The sequence below is a fragment of the Lagenorhynchus albirostris genome, chromosome 14, assembly GCF_949774975.1.
Source record: "Lagenorhynchus albirostris chromosome 14, mLagAlb1.1, whole genome shotgun sequence".
Lineage (NCBI taxonomy): Eukaryota > Metazoa > Chordata > Mammalia > Artiodactyla > Delphinidae > Lagenorhynchus > Lagenorhynchus albirostris.
In genome coordinates, this window is record NC_083108.1 from 24,642,508 (window position 1) to 24,664,787 (window position 22,280).

The window sequence follows — 22,280 nt, forward strand, 5'->3', positions numbered from 1 at the left end:
TCATAAAATACAATTTTTATATTATTTTAAGGAGGAAGGGCCTATGGAGGCATATAAGGGCCCAGGGCCCATGAGAGTCATAACATGGCCCTGAGTCCATGGTATATACTCTGTCCACATGCCAGGACCATCCTGGAGCCCTTTCTCCCACTGCCAATGTGCTGGCCAGCCTGGTCTCAGCTTGGATGAGAGGTCCCAACACTGCAAATTGGGGTGAGGCAGGCAGCAATGTTGCGCACTGTTTCTATGTGTTAATTCTGCATTCCTGGGACAGATCTCTTTTTTTTTTTTTTTTACATCTTTATTGGAGTATAATTGCTTTACAATGGTGTGTTAGTTTCTGCTTTATAACAAAGTGAATCAGTTATACATATACATATGTTCCCATATCTCTTCCCTCTTGCGTCTCCTGTGCTATGCGGCTGCTTCCCACTAGCTATCTACCTTACGTTTGGCAGTGTATATATGTCCATGCCTCTCTCTCGCTTTGTCACAGCTTACCCTTCCCCCTCCCCATATCCTCAAGTCCATTCTCTAGTAGGTCTGTGTCTTTATTCCCGTCTTACCCCTAGGTTCTTCATGACATTTTTTTTTTCTTAAATTCCATATATATGTGTTAGCATACGGTATTTGTCTTTCTCTTTCTGACTTTTCACTCTGTATGACAGACTCTAGGTATATCCACCTCATTACAAATAGCTCAATTTCGTTTCTTTTTATGGCTGAGTAATATTCCATTGTATATATGTGCCACATCTTCTTTATCCATTCATCCGATGATGGACACTTAGGTTGTTTCCATCTCCAGGCTACTGCAAATAGAGCTGCGGTGAACATTTTGGTACATGACTCTTTTTTTTTTTGCGGTATATGGGCCTCTCACTGTTGTGGCCTCTCCCGTTGCAGAGCACAGGCCCTGGACACGCAGGTCCAGCAGCCATGGCTCACAGGCCCAGCTGCTCCGCGACATGTGGGATCTACCCGGATCGGGGCACGAACCTGTGTCCCCTGCATCGCCAGGCGGACTCTCAACCACTGCGCCACCAGGGAAGCCCCGATGACTCTGTGAATTATGGTTTTCTCAGGGTATATGCCCAGTAGTGGGATTGCTGGGTCATAGGGTAGTTCTATTTGTAGTTTATTTATTTATTTATTTTTTTGCGGTACGCAGGCCCCTCACTGCTGTGGCCTCTCCCTCTGCGGAGCACAGGCTCCGGATGCGCAGGCCCAGTGGCCACGGCCCACGGGCCCAGCCGCTCCGCGGCACGGGGGATCCTCCCGGACTGGGACATGAACCCACGCCCCCTGCATCAGCAGGCGGACTCCCAACCACTGTGCCACCAGGGAAGCCTTATTTGTAGTTTTTTAGGGAACCTCCATAGTGGCTGTACCGATTCACGTTCCTGGGACTGATCTCTGTGCTCATCACGTGCTGTGCTCCTGGAGTGGTGGGTGGCGGCCTCAACCGCGTGTGCCCATCAGTAAGAAGAGTGGCTCCCTAACGCCAGAATTCTGAAAACGTTGGTTTATGTGTGTGTCCTTTTTTAACATGTAGTTTGAAAACTTTCCCAGGCAATTTGGATGTTGACCCCACCCCTGGATATGCCCCCCAGGAGGGTCTCCCTCACCTCCCACCCACCTTGAGGACCCCTGGCCTGGAGGGAATCCAACCAGACAGCTTGTAAGATGTCACAACGAATCCTTTTATAGAATAGCACCAAACTTTGCCATGTGACTCCTTTTCCTCCCCACCCCTCTGCAATCCTTTGATTTGGGGTATTTCACCATGCTCCTCCTTTCCACGGATATGGAAGGAAGACCATGTAGCCTGCCCATGGCAGTCTCAGTGGGCAGCTGGCTGCTCCTTCTGTCTGGCTGGTGGGACTGGCCGGCTCCCTGGGGTGGTGCTCACAGCAGTCAGAGCAGAGGCTGCTGAGGACACAGTCGCTTTCTGGGCCGGGGGAAGGGGCACCTGGCTCTCACTCTGGCCTCTGGCTCTTCCACTGATCGGCCTTGGGCTCTGGGTCAGTCGTGTCACCTCTCTGGGCCTTTGTTTTCTCATCTGTAAAATGGGAATCAAAAATGCTCATCCGCCTAGATCACTGAACCAACTGAGACAGTGTATGGAGGGCCCTGAAAAGAACCGTGGGGATGAGAGACCTTTAATATTAAAGTATAACCACGTCTTCCCCTTCTACCATCTCAATCCTTGTTTCTTCTGCTGTCTTTGCCTTGGTACTACCTTACAAGTCGTGTGTGTGCGTGTTCTAGTTTATTCATCCAAAACAGTCTTCCCGTCCCTCCCTCCTATAGACCCCAGTGCAAAGGTAACCCACCCTCAGCACGACAGATAACACGTATCAGCAGAGATGGCGGTGAAATGCAGAGTTGAAACATTTATTATTTGGAGTATTTGTTTCATGATTTTCAGTAATTTAGAACTTTCTGAAATCAGAACTAAATCACCCAGAAAAATCTCTTCTTTTTGGTGAACAGTGTACGGTAAGATTTCTCCTTCCCTACCCTCTTCCCCACCTTCTAACACCTTTCATTTTGACCTCACTTTCTGTTCCTACCCCTCTGTATTTTTGTAAAAAACTTCGGGCTGACACAGGTCAATTGTTTAATTAAAAAGTTATCTCCCTCGGGACTTCCCCGGTGGTCCAGTGGTTAAGACTCCGCACTTCCACTGCAGGGGACACGGGTTCAGTTCCTGGTCAGGGAATTAAGATTCTGCATGCCACGCGGCACGAGACCAAAAATTAAAAAAAGAAAAAGTTATCTCCCTCTACCAACCTGTGTACTTCTGGCTAGCACCACACATTGTCATGTGACTCAGTAATGGGCAGGGACCAGTCTCTGCAGACCCTCCCCAGGCTCCTGGGCTGGCCTGGCCACCATCTTGGCCAGACCAGGGAAGTACGAAGGGTGGGGATGTTCTGGTTGCCACTCTGAGGAACTGAAAGCCTGGCAAGTTCCAGCCAGAAAGAATCCCCAAGGGGGACCTGTTACCGGGAGGCAGTGTCCCCAGTGTCTTGCCATGGAAGGGATTTGGGACCCTTCGATGAAAGACTGATTTGACTCACGGGGACAGGACAGCCACTTGCTGCTGACTTTTAGAGGCTGTTAGGCTAGGCCCAAGTCTCAGTCTTTTTAAAACGGGTCATTGCTAGATGTCACAGTGACTGTTTCGTGGGAGGGGTAGGTTTGGGGAGTGGAGTGGTGAAGCACGCAGCCAACGAAATCTTTAGCGGAAAAGTGATTTTGTGCAGGACTGGCTCAATCTTCCCACCTTGGACAGGCCACAGTTCCCAAGCTTGGGAGAAAGGGGGTCTATGTCTCCTTCACCCATGGTATCCTGGACCACTCCTCCCCAACCCTCCCCAGCCCCCAGGCGCCCCCTCCCCACAGTGGCCCAACTGTGGGGAATCTTCTCACTAGCTCACCTGGGTGGGGGCTCCTCTGAGGCCTCTGCCAGCACCTGCTGAGGCACAAAAGCCTTTGGGAGACATTTCCTTTGCCAAACACACAAAGAACACAGATGCAGGGCATTTTTGTTTTTGGTGTGGTTTATTTTTTAAACCCACTTGTAGTTTGGGTTCAGCTGGAAAGCAGGACATACCGAGGGAGGGAAGGTGGTCGCGTGAGCAGGGTTCTGCTGCAGCTTTGGCGGGAAGCCCCAGGCCCCTGCTCCGGGGAGGTAGGACCCGTCACCAGGCTCCCAGCTGGCTCAGGCGAAGCGGGCAGCCCTTCTGTGCAAGTGTCCCGAGCAGAGGAAAGTTGCCATTTCTCTCATCTGCAGCCTCAAAGGCTCAGCCCGAGGTTTCCCAACAGAGTGCCGGCAGCTGAGGGACAGGACTCCACGGGCAGGCCGGACAGGCTGTTGGACGAGGAACACTGGCCGGCTTCTGATGCCAGATAAGAGACTGGGGCTTGGCGTCTGGGCAGCCCCGTGGGGCTGCTCTTGCGGCGGCCTGGCTGTCTGGGCCCCCGCCCCTGCAGCTGCCCAGGGCGTGATCAGTGGTACGTTTCCCACACCCCCCTCCCCATCCCTCAGAGAAAATAAAATAAAATAAAAATTAGAATAAATACCAACTCGGCCAACATTTACATTTACATGGATGGACAGGACGATCCCCAAACTTTAAAGGTGTACAGACTGGTTAAGGAAGGACGAGCAGACGAAAGTGGGTTTGGGGGGGTGCAGACTCTTGTGGAGGATGGTGGGGTCCCGCCTTGTGCAGGGGAGGCTGGGGGCCTTCTTGGGGCTGCGGTCCCAGAGCTTAGGCAAAGCCACAAGGCCATGGGAGCAGGAACAGGCCAGCTGCCTGAGAGGAAAACAATGACTACCTCGTCTTGACTGTCGGGGGAGAGACCGAGACAGGACCCGCATCAGACGGCTGGACTTTGCCTCCTCTGTGCCAAGGAAGCCACAGGCGAGGAGGGAGAGCCATGCAAGCATTAGAAACGCAATATCCAGTTTAGCCTCCCATCAAATACATTCAGAGGTCAACTTGGATACGGCCTCCCTCACTCAGCAGGGGAGATCTGGCCTGGGGAGGGGGCGGAGGTCTGGGGGCGCCCGCCTCTGCCCCCCAGTTCCTGTCTGAGTAGTCTCCCGTGGGAAGCTGCCTCAGTGTCTCAGATTTTAGGCTTTACTCTTATTTCCTTAAAAAAAAATTTTTTTTTTAATGTTTTCCTTCCATGTCTGAAGAAGTAGCAGCAACCCATATTTAGAAAAACAGCTTCACTTGTTATCCGGATCGGCTAGGAAGCGCTTTCAAGCAGTGGGATATACTAGGCAAGCCGTATGTGTGGAGCCACGGTGACGCGACACGTAATTAAAAATATATTTATATATGTTTACATATTTATACCTCGCTTCTTCCCACTCTGGTCCTAACAGTCAAGGAGGGGTTGGCCGTGAGGCAAGACCACCAAGGAAGGCTGTTAGGAGGAAGGGCATTAAGCGCACAGTGCCCGACACGCTACTTGCTTGGCTTTCCAGGGGACGTCAGCCCCCTGAGCCCGTGGTATCTGGGGCCCCTTCATAAAGTTCGCTCTCTGAGCCCAAGGTAGGGGTGGGAGACCCACTCCCCTGCCTCCTCGACTTTCGACCTCACTCGCAGGCCCTCTCTCTTCTTCCAGGGCCCTGCTTCATTCTCAGTAGATGTGCTCGTGCATGCCCGTGTGCGCGCGCGTGCACGCGCACGCGCACACACACACACACACGCGCACACACACACGCGCGCACACACACACACACACACACACACCACTGGAGGGAAGCAGGGCCCATTTCAGCCCAGGTGCGGCTCTCTGAAGGCTGCCAGGGCGTGGCTGCTGGCCCGGCCTCGGCTGCCGACTCCTCGGGACCATGATTTCCCTGGTGCCCTCTCTGAGCATCCTAACATCAACTCGGCTCTTCTCTCAAGGCCTCCTGTGGGGCCTCTGGGGTCCCTGGGTCCCAGGCTGAGCCAAAGGTGTAGGCTGAGGAGGAAAGGCAGTGAGGAGAAGCTTGGGAGGAAGGGGCCGGGAGGGCGAAGGTGGAGGCCAGGGCCAGCGCGGGCTCCTTGGCAGAGGTGACCGACCCACTCCAGGTGAACCGGGCCCCCATGCCTTGTCCCCAACAGGCTCTTTCTGGGGACTGCAGGCAGGTGGCAGCTGGTGGGGAAAGCCAGGAAGTACGGAGGAAGCTGCTCCCCACGCCACCTGCCTCCTCTCCGAGACTCAACAAAGGGGATTTCCTCCAGCCTGACCGGACCAGGCAACCAGTGGGCCTCCAAGGTGACCCAGAGAAGGACTGGCCTCAACAAGGAGCAAGTGAGGGAGCTGCTGGGCGCTGAGGTCGCTTTGCAGGGGCTCATCAAAGCGTGGGCTCCGGACCAGGAGATGGGCCGTGTGGACGCCAGTGACAACCCGAGGCCAGCCTCCCAGGGCCCAACACGCATCCTCCTTTCTAGCCATCAGAGAAGGAGCTGCTCCCAGGACTTGGCCCCTCCAAGAACCCCCAGACTTGTTCCCAGCCTGGAAAGCTAGTGGCTTGCTGGGTCCCCGATGGTCCCCACGACTCAATGAATTCACCCCTTCCCGACAGCCCTGGAAATGCAGTGCCACAGCCCTCCCGGGGCACAGACCGTGGCTATGGGCTAGGGCACCGGCACAGCTCGTTTAGCTAGCCCTGGGGAGCCCTGCGGGGCCCCCCCATTCTCCCTCCAGCGAGAGCTTGGGACAAGACCTGTGCGTGGAGCGGGGAAGTATCACCGGGCGTTTTGGTTTTAATTCGCCAGCCTTGCTCTGAGCCCGGTTCACTACAAGGCCCCGGGGCAGGACGGGTTTAATGCTTTCCCAGCAGCCACAGTATCAGCCCTTTGAGGGAGGAAGCTGGAAAAAGAGAGAACAGAGGTACTGGAAGCCGTGGCCTGAGGGGCACAGGGTTCCAGCGGGTTCCCCTGCCGGGGCAGAAGTTTCCAGTTACCCTAATTGGCTACTGGCAAGCTGTCTGTGGCTAGAATCCTTCCAGAGGGGGCCGGGTTTGATCTCCCTCTCATCAGGGGGTCCTCGCGGTGCTGACTGTGTGATCACATTGCGGGCCCTTTGCGTTGAGAGAGGAGACTTCAAAGCAGCTGACTTTTGAAAAAATAAAACACAATGAAACAAAAGAGTGCAAGTAGAAGGAAAAACTCCATCTCTCCTCCAGGCCCCAGGCCCGCCCCCCGCCCCCTGGGCCTGCAGCTTGGGGGCTGAAGGGAGGAGGCTGGATGTGGGGAGGGTGGAGCATGAAGGTTAGAGGAGACGCCTCTGTCCCCCGCTCGGCCGTAAGGACAAAGGCCGTCAATTGCGGGCGGCTGGTGGGGACCGTGCCTGCCTTTGTACTCCCGGACATCTGCTACACGTTGCCTGCTGCCAGTTGGCGACTGCGGCTGACAGCATGCGGGAACAATGCAAGCCCGTCTCCGACCCACTTTTTCAGCCTTCTGAGGTCCTTTCTGACCCAAGCTGTACCCTGCGTGCAGGCTGCCAAGGCCTCTGAGGAGTCACAGAGATGAAGCCCTTGCACACAGCCCTGCTGGGGACATGTTGCATGGGAGGGGGTGGGGAGGAGTGGAAGTGAGGGGGGGAGGGCCAGGCCACCGCGAGGAAGAAACATGCTCCCCTTACTGGTGTGAGCGGCCGCATGCTCGGGCTGGGGGGCTCGGGTAGGGGGGCGCTCCTCCTAGGGCTTTGGTCCCTTCCCCGTCTGGCTCCATACTGGCCGCCGGCTCTGCTTGCCTTCCTCCCCATTTCTTTCTGCCGGCAGGGCCACCCCTGTCCTCCTGCCTGTCCATCTGGCTCTGTGCACCAGGGCCCCAGCTGCCCTCGGGCCACCCGCCAGGCCCCCTGGCTGTCAGGCTGTCAGTTTCTGGATGGTTCTGTTGTAGTACTGCGTGATGGGGGGTGTCAGAGGGTTCCAGCTGTTGGCGTGGAGCTCGATGACCTCCAGTAGCAGGGACCGGGTCAGCATCGACTCTGAGGGGCACAGCATCTTGTCGCGGGCACTGGCCAGGAGCTCCGCCATCATCTCGGGCAGCTGCTCCTCCAGCAGTCGGCCTGTGCTCTGCAGCTGTGGGCAGAGAAGTGGGGTTAGGACGTGAGCTGGGCCCTGAGAGGGCTCCTGACCCACCTTGGTTAGGGGTGCTGGGGGCAGGAACGGGAAATAGCTGGATTATCCCAGGAAGGTGCAGGCCCAGGCCTCTATGCCACAGGGCAGAAGGATGGAGAGTGTGGAGGGTGGACACAGCCAATGCGAGAGCCCACATTTAATACCCAATCTGCCGGAGGAATAAGAGGGGTCAGAATATTGCCTGCTGCCCAGGGCTGCCAAGAGTCCTCACCAGGAACACGCTGCTTCTCCCTTCATCCACTTGCCTCCCCTCCTACAGGAAGCCTTCTTGGACTATCGCCCACAACCTCAATGGCCGTGTGACCTGCTTCCTTCAAGAGTGACCAGGTGGCACCGTGTCAATTTTCACTTGCTGGGATGTCTCTCTGGAAACGAACTTGGTCATTATTACCTGCATGTGTCCATGTGGAACCCGAGAGCAGGGATGAGGTCTCTTGTTTCTCTCTTTCCTTCTCTTCTGCCCCCAATCGCACCTACATACCCCCAGAACTGACCCCTGCCCACACTTGTGACACGAAGGGGAGGAGAGAAATATGAACTGGGGCAGAAGGCCAGCCAGAGGGCCTGCCCCCAAGAGAGGCCCCTGGTCACCTCGAACAGCCCCCTTAGGAAGAAGGAGCCCCGATCCTCCCGATCAGCGCACCCTCGGCCGGCAGCCCGTGCAGCTCCTCTCCCTATAATCTAAGTCCCCATCTCTGCCCCACCTCCAGCCTCAGCCCACCCGCTTTTTCAAGGCTCTGCCTTCTTCACGAAACCTTCCCTGACCTTTCTGGCCCACTCTGACCTCTCTCCTAACTCCTCAGGGATGCATGCTCTGTACCCATATTTATTCTCTACACCGTCCCATCCACTCTGTGCATGTGACAGAGGTCTCTATCTCTAGCCAGACCACAAGCTGTCTGGAGGCAGGGACCATGCTTTCTCCTCCCCTCCTATCTCCCCTGCCTGGAGCCCCGGCGTGCCCTGGGTGTGGGCCCTGGAAGCCCCTCTCCTCACCACGCTCCACTCTGAATGTCCCTGGGCTGTTTTCTTTTTTTTTTTTTTTTGGCCACGCCGTGCGGCTTGCAGGATCTTAGTTCCTCGACCAGGGATCGAACCCGTGCCCTCAGCAGAGGAAGCGCGGAGTCCTAACCACTGGGCCACCAGGGATTCCCCTTGGACTGTTTTCTGAAGGTACAGCTTTGTCCCTGTAACTGGGCCAAAGCCAAGTGTCTGAAGGAAGATCCCGGAGAGCAGAGGCCACACCTTGGGAACAGGAGTGGGACCTCATGGGGGCTGCTTGGAAGTGGACAGTGCCGACCTGGGGGTTCAAGCCTCAGCACCTCCCCCCAAACCCCACACCACTGAAGCCAAAGGAGATATGTGGGGGCAGGGCATCACCTAAAATCTCCTAAGTCATTTATGTGGTGCACCTGGCCGAGGAGGAGGTGGTCTTGGGGGCAGAGGGAGAGTGGACGATGCTAGCCCTCCATCCTTCCCGCCAGAGAGCCGGCAGTTCCCTCTCCTCCAGCAGAAGTCCACATCCACTCAGGAAGCCGTCCGCCACCAGCCCCGCTCGACACGCCCTTGCCCTGGACCCGTGGATGCCTCCAGTGGTCCTTGAGCCCCCATAACTGTTAAGGCGAGAGGGACGCACAGGGTCTGAGGTGGGAGGTGTCTAAGCCACGCTGCTTACCTCCATTGAGCAGCACAGGACGGCATCTTCCTTCACATCCTGAGATTGCAAGAGCTGGAAGAGAGCGGCAGAGAATTACGCTTAGGCTGGTGCACTGCTCTCAGCCCCCTGCAGCCCAGAACAAGCATCTCCAAGAGGCGGGCCAGAGAGGCAGCCCACAAAGGACGGCGGGCAGCAGGGGCACTGCCCCAGGAAGCAGTGATTTCTCTGACGGGATCTAAGCAGCTAGAGGACCGCCGTAGTCATGGAGCGTGGGCATCCCGGCCAGGTCAGAGGGCTTGACTAGAGGCCACGGCAGAGCAAGGCCGCAGGTGGGTTTGAAGGCAGCGGCAAGCATGCTGGGATCATCAGCTATGAGCAGCTGGTCAGCAAAAATGAAATTCACGTAGGTTTCCTGATTAGTGAGAGGGGCTCAACCACGGTCTCAGGTGCTCCTGGGCCCTGGCTATAGGAGGACTTGCAGAAATCACAGCAGTCTTCTCCACAGGCCCAGCAATGTGAGCCTGCAAAGCCATGCAGACTGTTCCAGAGGCTGGAGTTGCTTCCTGACCAAGGCCACGGCCGGAAGGCTCAGCACGGGGACTGGCCACCCCCCGTCCGGGCTTTCCTCTATGTGCTGCATTTCATTCATTCAGTCTCTCTCCCTCTCTCTCTAAATTGAGACATAACTCATGTAACATCAAGTTTACCATTTTTAAGCATACAATTCAGTGACTTTTAGATTCACAAGGTTGTGCGACCATCACTACTAACTCTAGAATATTTTCATTTCATGGCTCCCAAAAGAAACCTGTACCCATTAGCGGTCAGTCCCCTTTCCCCCGCCACCCCCGCCCCTGACAACCCCTAACCGCTTAATCTCTATAGATTTACCTATTCTGGACATTTTATACAATGGAATCATATAACACGTGATTTTTTTGTGAATGGCTTCTTCCACTTATAATGTTTTTAAGGTTCATCCATGTTGTAGACTGTGTCAGTTCTTCATTCCTTATTGGGGTTGGAAGATATTCCACTGTGATACACCACGTCTTGTTTATCTACTCATCAGTGGATAGACATTTGGGCTGTCTCCACTTTCTGGCTGTTGTGAACAAGGCAGCTATGAACACTTGTGAACGAGTTTTTGTGTGGACATGGGTTTTCATCTCTCTTGGGTACGCACCTAGGAGTGGAATTGCTGGGTCATGTGGTAACTCCACATTTAGCGGTTTGAGGACCCGATAAACTTTTCTACGGTGGCTGTGCCATTTTTCATTCCCTCCGGCAGTGCCTAGGGTTCTGATTTTTCCACAGCATCACCAATATCTGTTATTTTCTGCCTTTTCCCCCCATTTTTTCCCAGGTCACTTTCCAGCTTTCCTTGGAGACTTCTGGATCACTCCAGCCCATGGTGCCCGCCCCTGTTTCTCACTCCCGAGCACCCCTGGCTTTCCCACCGCTCAGCATTCCACACAAGTGGCAAGACATCTTCCAGTGTGAACTGTGGCCTCCTGAAGGCAGGGCAGTGTGACGTTCATCTCTGCTGCCCTTTAACACCTAGCACAGCTCCTGGCAACAGTAGGGATTCGATAAATGTGGGTCGATGTGATTTATGCATTGTTTTTGTTTTTTGTTTTAAAGGAAGGGCGGAGGGTAAGGAGAGAGCACAAGAGGAAGGCATTTTTAGGGTCAGCTTCCTTGTCCACTAACCGAGAACTGGAGTCAAGGTTTCTGATCTGGGCATGACGCATTCAAGGAGGGTGAAATCACACACAACCCCGGGGACTGTTCTCACTGCAGACTCGAGATCCAAATTCCACACACTCTCCTTAACTTCCCCCTCCTCCTGTCATATTGCCCAGGGTCTCCCCCAGCAGAAGCTGCGAGCGGTCACATCAGGGGGGCTGAAGATGTATGTATTAAATGTCAAATGAGTCCAGGGGCCAGATCAGTGTGGGATGCTGTGCCCAGAGATGCTCTCAGGGACCAGACCTCCTTCCTCTTCGTATCTCGGCAGGGCTGGGCACTAACTGATCCCACAGTAGACACACCGAAAAAGAAATCATTTGGGGATGAAGGAGCAGAGGTAGGTCTCAGGCTGCTCAAAAGATGAGCTGGTGGAGAGCAAGGGACCACCCGGGGAAGGTAACAGTGTCGGCCATGCAGTGACAGGCGTTGACGGCCATTGGTGGGCACGCTCTGCCCAAGGACACACTTCTGACTCTGGGCCTCTGTGCTCTTGTCAGCCAGGAATTCTCAGCCACCACCTGTCTGGAGACCTTCCTTCCTCAGTTTACTCAGGGCTCTGCCCCGACATCACCTCATCCGCCAGGGATTCCCTGACCGGCCCGCGTGTAAGTGATCCCGCCGTTCACCTCCTGACTTACTTCTCTCCACAGCCTCTCTCACCCCTGACATACGATCTATTTGTTTGTCTGCTGTCTCCCCCAGGGGAAGGCAAGCTCCAGGAGGGCAAGGCCTGTTTGGTCCATTCTCTTCCCGAAACCTGGCACCGTGTCTGGCACGTAGTAAGCACCTGGAAGTATTTGCTAACAAATATGCCTTGAGTAGCAGGGAGAAAACCCACCCAGCTGGGAGGGTCTGCGAGTGAGGAGGGACTGACCTTGAGCCGCAGCCCCAGGGCAACTCACCCCAGTGCATGCGCCTGAAAAGGCGACAGTGAGCGGGACTTGGATACCTCCACCCCACAGACTTCTCCTGTCAGAGCAGACACGGCACAAAATTATCATCAGTGTGTCTGCAAACGTACAGCGTGTGTGGAAACAGAAGTTGGTGTGACTCTCTAAACGGCAATTTGGTGATAGCTATCAACACTGCAAGTGTACAAACCCTCTGAGCGGCGATACTACTTCCAGGAATTTATTCCACACGTGCCCCCCGCTGCCCACATATGCACCATGACATGCATATAAGGTTTTTGCTGCACTTTTGCAAATAGCTTGAATGGCTACCAACAAGGGGACTGGTTAAATTATGATGATACATTTGCACAGAGGAATACTCTGCAGCACACAGCTGTCCACCCTCTTCCCCATGCCGGTGTCTGCTTCTGGGGTTTTCTTGCCCCGCAGGGCTGCAGCCCCTCAAGGGGAGCCAAGGGAAGCTTCCACTGAGTCAGTGTCTGGGGGAATTCTGGGGGTCACACTAGGAAGGACCTCTCTCATCTAGAAAACCCTGGAAGCAGGTTCTGGAAAAAGCTGGGGGGAGGTGACTCACCTTGCAGCAGGCGTACCGAGTCATGGGTACTGGACCACGGGTTGGTTCCAGCATCCGACCCAGCCTGCTCTGGGAGGGGCTGGTTCCAGGACTTGGAGGGCCCTGACTGTCTCGGGGGGTAAGGTGGGCGTAGCCCCACTGACTCTGCACAGAACATGAGGACAAATATTAAGAGAACCCTGTGAGGTTTGTTGGGACTTCTTTCTGATGGTAACTTTGTTCCTGCATAGATTTCCCATAGTGCTTAGCAGGAAGAGAAACCTTAAAATAAAAATTGCTGGTAGAAATCACAAGAAAGGGGGAAAGTGGGGTATCTGGTGGGAAGGGAACTCCCAGAGACAGAGTGGGTGGTGGCAGCCATTTGGGGACGAGGGGGCAGGCAGAACTGGGAGCTTATGGGAAGGAAGGAAGGGGTCCCGCTCTGGGTGCACCCGGCACGTTGGCTGACACACAGTAGGTGCTAGTAGTGACTGTCATGGGAAATTGAGATGAACCTGGGATCATGTTCCGTTCTGAGACCAGCTTCTTAGGGGTCCTGGGGCTTTGAGACATGGGAGGTAACATGATGGGAAATTCTATGAACAGCCGGGGCCGGACAAGTACTAGATGCTCTGAAATGTGACTGTTTCTCCCTCCAAGTGGCCCCTCCGACTTCTGCCCGCACTGCGTGGACAGCCTCGTGGAGCCTCATGTTTCTGCCAGCACTTCGCCCAGATGAGCAGGTGTCTCCTCTTTCCTTCTATGGCCCGAGGCCCGCCTGCCCTCCGTCTGCTCCCCGGTGACGGTTCAGAACTGCAGAGCCGGTCCAGGGCTTCCCGTTCTTCCTTCCTTTTCCACATCTTAGTGACTGGACTACCTCCTCCCTTCTGCACACCCAAACCCCTGCAGGCCTGCTCCCTCCCTGGGGGGCTCTGGGGGGACAGACTCAGGGTGGGGACTCTCAAGCAGGGCTGTGGGCAGGCTCTCACCCCAGAGCCTCTCCTCCCACCTTATCTTTCACTGGTTGTTTGGGAAAGTCTGTGCTAGCCAAGAATCACATCGAGTGATAGGCCCTCTCGCAAACGGCCTGCTGGGTTTTCTCAAGGAAGTGGGGGAGGACTGACAGGCTTTCACTGTACTTTTCCTCTGCCGTTGCTGGGATGCAGAGTTCGGGAGGGGAATGGGTGCTGCAGACCACGTCCTACTCTCCCCCAAACGCTATCTCGGCCTGTCCGTTGCCAGCTTTTGAGGGCGGACCCTTGGAGGCTTAGAGCCGAAGGGCTGCAGAGAGGACGTCCCCTCAGCCCCCATCATCACAGCTGGGAAGTCCCACCCTGCTGCTCTGTGTGGTGGAACGAGAGGCCGGCTGGCCTTACCTCGGGGGAGCACTTGACACACGCTACGGGGCTCCCTCCCCAGGACCCCTGTCAGTGTCGCTCTGAGAGGCTCCAGTGCCTCTGGGTGATCAACGGCTTCTCAGGGATCCGTCCTTGTCTCGCTCTTTGTGGGCAGTGTCCAAGGGCAAGACCTTTCCACTCTTTTCTGTCTTGGCCAAAACTTACCTGTTTTGTGTTCCATTTCTTCATGGCTTGCTTTCCTAAAACACAGCTAGTTTCTGGACAAATGAATCCCTGCTGGTACACTGAGGGGGCCAACTCTGTTGTTTATGCGTGTTCTATTTGGGGTCTTCCGGAGACAATGCTTCATTTAACTCCAAGCAACTCTCAAAAAGTAGTGGCAACTTGAACAGATTCTTGTCCACCCATGTTCACAACAGGCAAGGGGTGGGAGCAACCCAAGTGTCCACTGACGGATGAATGGATAAACTAAGTGTGGTCCATCCATACAACGGAATGTTATTCAGCCTTAAAAAGGAAGGAAATCCTATCACGTGCTGCGACATGGACGGACCTTGAAGACCTTATGCTGAGTGAAATAAGCCAGTTGCAAAAGGACAAGTATTGTAGGATTCCACTTATATGAGGGACCTGGAACAAATTCATAGAGACAGAAAGTAGAATGGTGGTTGTCAAGGGCTGAGGAAGAGGGACTAGGGAGTTAGTGTTTAATGGGGACAGAGTTTCAGTTTTGCAAGATGGAAAAGTTCTGGAGACGGATGGTGGTGATGGTCGCACAACGATGTGAATGTGCTTAACGCCACCGAACTGTCCACTTTAAAATGGCTAAAATGGTCAATCTTATGCTTGCTTTTTTTAAAACCACGATTTAAAACTGGTTTAAAAGCAGTGGCAGGGAGCAGGTACTCTTTGGTGGGCGGGTCATTCTCTGCCTGGACAGGACTGTCCCCTTTCTCTGCTATCGCTCGCTCGTTGGAAGAAAAGCTGTAGGGATGGAGGAGACAGGGCTGCAGACCTGGGGGCTGAAGGCCCCGGGGGTGGGGGAGGAGCAGCCCACTCATCAAAGTCTCTGGCACAGAAAGGAGTGTGGGCGGGCCGGGGCAGGCACCCTGGAACAGCGAAATGTGTTTCTTGGACGAGAATCCAAGGCAATTGTGCGAGCCCACACAGTGTTTGTTCGGAAGCTAATGCATTCCTGTCCTATTGTCTCTGCCGGAGACTTGTTGTGGGCACACCCTTCATATCCTCCCTCGGGGAGAGGCCAAGGTGCTTCGAGTCAGGCTGTGGGCGGCTGGACAGCAGAGGGAGAAAGGAGCCTGGTGGGAGCACCTCGGAGTCCCTGGGGGAAGGAAGCCAGGGCAGGACCATGCCGCCCAAGGGGTGCCCTCAGTGCAGCCAGGCTGGTTGCTTAGGATGCCACCCTGTGCGGAGGGAAAGAGGGTGCTGATGGAGGGACCCTGGGGCCGTCTTCCTGTGCGGGAGGGGAGCGAGTGCTGGAGATCACAATTTCTTCTAGCTCCCCTCCGCCCAAGCTCCCCCAACTACCTCAGCTCACCAACAGCTTGGTTCCAACCCTGGTAGAACAAACCCAGACAGCCTAATGCAGCCCCAGTAAAAGCTCAGCCAGTCCCCACCTGCAGGAGCCCCTCTTTTGAAGGTAGTCAAGGGTAGGCTGGGAGCAGCAACAAAGGAGCAAAAGTGAGGAGATTTCAGAGTGTGTGTGATTGGCTGGTTTGCTGGAGAACAAACCCAGAGCTCTGATTGGCTGGCTGGGCCTACAGAAGGGCAGTGGCAGGATACCCTGCAAGCATGGAAGAAGTAGTGGGAAGAGGAGAGAGAAAAAGAAGAAGCAAGAGTGGGAGGTGCAGGTCTCCAGGGGCTGAGGAAGCCACAGTGATGGGCACAAGCCTTGACGGTGGAGAGATGGGGAGAGGCAGAAGAATGAGGCAGAGCCAGAGGAGATGCCCCGATGCGTGGCACGTGGTCTAGAATGGTGGCCGGGGCGAGGAGCTGCACAGGGCCACCTGCATCTCAGGAGGGCCCTCAGGTTCGAGTCAGGGCATCTCCACCCTGTGCCTCTGGTGGACCTGGACCGGCATCTACAGCTGAGTCTAGAGGACAGCTCCTCATAATGACCTTGAATCTTCAAGAAGAGGGTCAATTACATCTGGGTCTCTTCAGGGAGGCAGGGAAGTAGATAATCTAGCCACAAGAGGCTGTCATCAAAAACATGCCCCTGGTGGCGCAGTGGTTAAAAATCCGCCTGCCAATGTAGAGGACATGGGTTCGAGCCCTGGTCCGGGAAGATTCCACATGCCGCGAAGCAACTGCCCGTGCGCCTGCGCTCTAGAGCCCGCGAGCACATCTACTGAAGCCTGCGTGCACCTCAACGAAGAGTAGCCCCCGCTCTCTGCAACTAGAGAAAGCCCACACGTGCAGCAATGAAGACCCAACGCAGCCAAAAATAAATAAATAAAATAAATAAAAACAAAACAAAACAAAAAAAACGTGCAGAAGGTTTGGTTTCTATTCCCTAAGAGTAACTCCGGGCATGCCACTTAGTCACTCTGCACTTCAGTTTCCTCACTTGAGAATGGGAATAATACTTGCCTAGAATTGTTTTGAGAGTCAGTGGAGATAATGCATGTGAAAGAGTTCTGAAAAGTGCAAAGCTTGATTCAAATGCAAGGTGTTATTATTGTTATTAAATGTATATCTTCATAAACATGTATCTTTCCTGAAGATCTCGACCCACTTTGTAATGTACCATCCCATTTATCCCCGTGACACTCTTGTGGAGACAGACAAGTGTCTCTGCTTAATAGACAGACAAGTGTCTCTGCTTAATAGACAGAGAAACCGAGGCTCAGTAGTTCGTGACTTACTTACACAAGCCAGACAGACAGTAAGTCTGGGAAGAACTAGAAAGTGCTTAGAAGCCCTGGGTCAGCATCCTTTTCCTTGGGGAATTACTTTAATTTCTCCCACATTACTTTAATTTCTCCCACATTAGCTAATTCTTACTTTGCTGGTTGGAGCTCATAATTCTTTTTTTTTTTTTTTTTGCGGTACGCGGGCCTCTCACTATTGTGGCCTCTCCCATCGCAGAGCACAGGCTCCGGACGCGCAGGCTCAGCGGCCATGGCTCACGGGCCCAGCCACTCCGCGGCATGTGGGATCTTCCTGGACCAGGGCACGAACCCGCGTCCCCTGCATCGGCAGGCGGACTCTCAACCACTGAGCCACCAGGGAAGCCCCATAATTCTTAATTTTGTTGACTGGTGATGATAATCAATCCGGGCCTTTACAAAACTGAACTGATTTTACCTATTCTTTTTCTGCATTGGCCGCCATCTCTCCATCTACGCATGCATGCATGCCTCCATCCACCAGTGCATCCATTTAGCCATCCATTCTTTCATCCACCCACACATCACGTATCCAGCCTTCCCTCTACCCACTCATCCTTTCACCCATCTTCCTATCTACCCATCTACTCTCTCACCCACTCAGCCAGCCGTCCTTCGACAACATTCATGGAACACCTACTATGTACTAAACATGGTGTAAGTACCCGGATAACAAGGAGAATAAGACTTGTAACTTAGAGTCTAGTAGGGAAAACAGAGAGATTGCGCTAGGTATGTGGGGTTGGAGCCTGGGATGGAATGGTGGCGGTGAAGAACACGCCAGGCATGTGCCCCAAGTGGCAGCACATGGCATATGCACACACACAAAAAAAAAGGTGAACTAATGGAGTGCGCTGGTGAATAACAAGCATTTCAAGAGGCTAAAATATACGGTGCTGGGGGAGAGAGAGCACATGATGATACAGAAGGCCAGGGCCACAGCTTAAAGGGCTCTAGATGCCATGCTACTGGGTCTGGATTTTATCCTAAAGGACTGCAGAGCCACCGAAAAGAATTTCAACTGGTGAGTAGGATGATACTGTTTGCAGTGTGGAGAGTAGACTGGAGCTGGTGGGGTGGTGGGAGAATTGGAGGCAAGGAGACCAGTGAGAAATTATGGCGGCTCGAGTGAGGGCAGGGACAATGGGAGGAGATAGCTTAGGAGGCAGAAGTAAAGGTGAGGAAAAGGACAATGAGGAAGATGGATAAGCCCCGGGCTTGGGGCTGGTCCGCGGAATAAACTGGGGTGCCACCAGCGATGTTAGGAAGGCAGGAAGAGTTGGTTCTGGAAAAAAGGAATGAGTTCAGTGTTAGAAATACCAAGCCCACCGTCCTTGCGGGCCATCAGGGACAAAGACTAGTGGGAGACTGGCCACCTGTGACTATCAGTGCCCAGGTGTGAGTCAAGGCCACAGGTGTGACCTGGGGAATGACGTGGAATAAGAGAAGATGGTAAGAGCTCCAAACCCGGAAACAGCAACATCGTAAGGGCGGCAGAGGAGGAGGAACCCCCAAAGGAGGAAGAGGGTGGTCAGGCAAGTAGGCAGAGCAGGAAAACGTGACGTCATGGAAGCCAAGGGAGTGCTAAGAAGTCAAGGTCACTTCTTGTCGACAAGGTCAACAGTGTCAAAAGCTCAGAGAGGTCAAGTGAGATGAACAATGACCAGGGCCCCCTGGATTTGGTGATTAGGAGAGCACAGGCGACCTTTGCCATGATGACTTCATGCAGGGAGGGGTGGGTGGAAGCCTGGGTAATGTGGAGCTGGAGAGACAGAGCGAGGTCAGGAAGTGGAGAGAGAAAGAGCTGACCATTGCTTTTTCTTTGGGGGTTTCTGTTCTTCCTTCTCTGTCTCTCACTCTCCTTTCCTCCTCCGTTTCTCTTTTTTTGGGGGCGGGGCAGGGAACTTGCCTATGGAAGAGAAGAAGGGTAGGATGCTAGGAAAAAGAGACTGGCCCAGGGTCCAGGGGAATGGTCGGTACAGCGGGAGAGACTTGAGCAGGGGCAGAGATGAGCACGTAGCGTGCGGGAGAGAGGAGAGGACTGATGCCTGAATTAGCCTTAAATAAGACAAAGGCTATCACTCCCCTGAAATGGACAGGAAGCACGAGTGCGGCTGTGGATAGGTACCCGTGTAATGCTCACGCTGCCCGGCCTGTCTGGGCAGCTAGGAGATTAGTGTTGTTTTACATTCATTACTTATTACCGTCATTCTGTGACTGCCTGCGTTTCAGACATCCCCGGGATAGGGGAATTTGCCCCAACTGTCACTTTTCCACTAGCCTAATAAGAAGCCCCGGGGTGGCAGCTACGGTCAGATGTCAAGGAAATTCATGGTTCTGAACTGGACTTCAGTCCAAGCTTGTGCCCTGTGGTCTGGCTGTCTGCCCTCCTAACTAAGACGGGCAGGCGGGCAGGCACCCTAACTGTGGACCAGGCGCCCTGGAGGGAATAATTAGCCTCCTTCCTGCAGAGCTTGCAAACCGCCCGTACAAAGTGGCCACAGTAAATGTCACATGGGGGAATGCTTCATCCCACAGCTGGCCCCAGGGGGTGGAAACGTAATCTGGGGCTCAGAGCAGACACTGAATCCTTCTGCAGACACCAGAGCCAGAGGACGGGGCCATGGCTCCAATGCCTCCTCTTGGAGGCCAAGCCCTGGCCGGTAGCCTGGACAGGAGGCGAGTTCTGTTCACGTAGTCCCTCCCGGGACCCTGCGTCGGGGTCTGAAACATCAAGGACGTTGGTCGTGACTGCTATCAACACCTTCCAGCTTCTCCTTTAATGCCCTTGCCTTTCCTTCTAGAAGCCTTGTCTGTCCTCTTCTGTATTCACTGCCCTGATGTCCATGGATCTCTCTTAAAGGGGGAACACAAGATGCCTGAGGTAGCCCTGAGGTTTCACCTTTCAGGAGGGGTCTCCTGAGGGCTGGGTCACACCTTCCGGGTCCTCAGTCAGTACCTGGCTTACATTTTTTGGAGTGCTGACTCCAGATGCCAAGCTCTGAACTTTGTGCATGGTTTAAAATCCATTTTATCCTTTTACCAGTTTATCTGAGTTAAATACCATTGTAATTATTCTCACTGTATAACTGTAGAAACTGAGGCATGGAGAGTGAAATGAACTCCCCACGAGTGCACGGGTAATGGAAAAGCGGCTTTGGAACCCAGGTCTAGTCTGCCTCCAAAGTCAAAGGACATAACCGCTGCCCCAGGAGTAAGTCCCACATAAATAAGACTAATGGCGAGAGGTCGGCAAAAGGTGGGGTGACCACACACCCCAGTTTGCCTGGGATCTTCTTGTGTTCATCCCAAATAATTAGTAATATTCCTTTCGCTTTCAAAAGTGCCCTGATTAGGAGGGTACCTTATAATAGTCGCCTAGACAAGGGAAGGGGCACTGAGGGGCTGGGAGCCCCCCGTCTCCCATCACCACCCGACCAGTCAGTACACCTCTGGCCTGTTCCACCTCCCCTCCTGGTGTGTAAGTACTCCTGCCCATCTCTGAGCGGCTCAGCAGGTGGGGTGAGGAGAAGGGCTCCGAAGGCAGCAAAGCGGCCCTGCTCCCAGCGAGAGGCGGTGATCACTGCAGATCAGGATACCTGCCGCAGGGCCTCACCTGGCCTCACCTGGGCTTGCCAGCGAGAACCGCTCTCCAAGGATGGGAGCCGGAACAGGACGGAATTATGTTAACAGGCTGCTGGCGGGGCCCTGGGGAGAGCAGTTGAAGGAGAGGCAGATGGGAAAGCAGTTGTTCTCCAAGCTTCCTCTGGTGGAGCCTGGCCAGGAGTGCCTGGCCTGGAGGCAATGGGTGGCACCTGGGACCGTCACTCCCTTGACAGCACCCTCTGGACGCCCCTCTGAAGGAATGACTGCATTTTGCGTCTGACTCAGCATCAAATGGTTCCCTGAGACGAGGGGAGGGGTTTGGGCTGGCTGGGGCCCAGGCCTGAGGCCTGGGACAGTGGGCAGACACCCCTCACGGGGCCAGTCTCTGAACTAAGTCTCTCCCGGCGCCCACCAGGCTGGGACCCCCGGGGCGGCACAAGGAGAGGGCAGGGAAGGGGAGGGCGGCCCGGGCTGCCCTCTGCTCTTAGTGGGGCCTCCCCTGGCCCCTGGCCCCTTCCCTTGGCTCTCTGCAGCCCCCCAACCTCCACCCACCTGAGGCCTGGACTTGACCTTGCTGGCTTTGGGGGGAGGGTGTGATAAGCGTCTGGTGGAGGGAAGTAGCTGCCTGCAAAGGCATTTTCCGCTCTCTAAAGTAAACAATCAAACAGGAAATTAATCGAGAAACCCACATCAATGGAAGGTTCAGGTTGTGATTTTCACAGCCCCAGAGCCAGGAAATTCAAAGTTATAGTTCCCATAGCAACTCGCCTGTAGAAGCTGCCGCTGCCGCTAGCTTGGAATGAGAACTTGAGGGGTCAACTAGGCCAGCCCTCTGCCTCCAGGAAGCACAGCCCAGCAGCAAGTCTGAATGTGCTGGGGGTAGACTGCCCTTCCGAGGCGCAACAGCAAGCCTGGGACAGTTAGGAGCTGCACGGCCTGGGCTCTACTTTCAGTTCTCAGAGCGACAATCGTGTAAACTGCAGAATAAGCTGACATCCTGGGGCTTCAGTTTTCTATATTCCCCTATTCCAGTTATTATTCCTGTATCCCCATAGTCTGTGAATGGGGGCGTAATACTCACGCCTGCAAGACGCTAGAGCGAGGGGCTGTGCAGCGCGTGCTTATTCTTCCTCGCGTCTCCCACCCCTTGTTCTACTTAGTCCCATAACGACCCCCCATCTCTATCCCAATTGCCCCTGAACTGTGTAATTGTCCTTTGCCTGCCCCCTTTCCCCTGGGTTGTTTTTCCTCCAAGAAACATCTCAATTGATTGACAGGCAGCCTCCAAGGTGGCTCCATTTGTTGGATGGCCTCGTCTCTTCAACCTGCCCCTCCACCCCTTCTGGACCAAATATATGGTATGAGCTCAACGTACACTTACTGCTCCCTTGACTGATAAACGGGTAGCCTGAACGGAACCAGACGCAAGCCCTCCTCCTTCAAGCCTGTGCGGGGTTGTGTGTCTTGGGTGGGGTTTTCTTTTGTGTGACTAGTGAGGAGTCCCGCCTGGCAGGAAAGGAGATAAGGGCGTTGGAGCTCAACAGAGAAGGAAACAGTCTGGAATCCTTCCCCGAGAGTCACCCTGCCCTCCCACCCGAGATGGCCACGATAGCCGGCCGGCCTGATCAGCGCAGTTCTGCAGCCCAGGCCCGGGGACCCTTAACACGGGCCGAGGCAGGAGTGGGCACTTCCGGGCACCAGGCCTGTGGCAGAGGGTGCCCAGCCTGCCCACCCACCCTCCAGCCTGGCCCTGGAGCCGGGCCGTGAATTGAGCAAAGCAGTGGAAAGAGAAGTGACGCCTGCTGGAAAGCAGACAGAGCGGCTCCTGGATTTCCTAACAGGCCCAGCCGCGTGCCAGGGCCGATGGG

General features: G+C 54.6%; 1 protein-coding gene across 10 annotated transcripts in view; it reads right to left on the reverse strand.

The window, feature by feature from the left end:
* Positions 1-7,253: 7,253 nt before the first annotated feature.
* Positions 7,254-22,280, reverse strand: part of CTIF (cap binding complex dependent translation initiation factor) — a 304,577-nt gene continuing 289,550 nt past the window's right edge. For 9 of the 10 annotated variants that reach the window (XM_060170359.1, XM_060170358.1, XM_060170351.1 and 6 more), the window contains 2 exons: positions 9,339-9,392; positions 7,254-7,603 (listed from right to left, as the gene is read on the reverse strand). In XM_060170359.1, the coding sequence (XP_060026342.1) occupies positions 7,388-7,603; positions 9,339-9,392 (270 nt within the window). In that variant the 3' untranslated portion in view covers positions 7,254-7,387. Of the gene's footprint in view, positions 9,393-22,280 lie in introns of all 10 variants that reach the window. The other variant, XM_060170360.1, reaches the window with a different exon arrangement.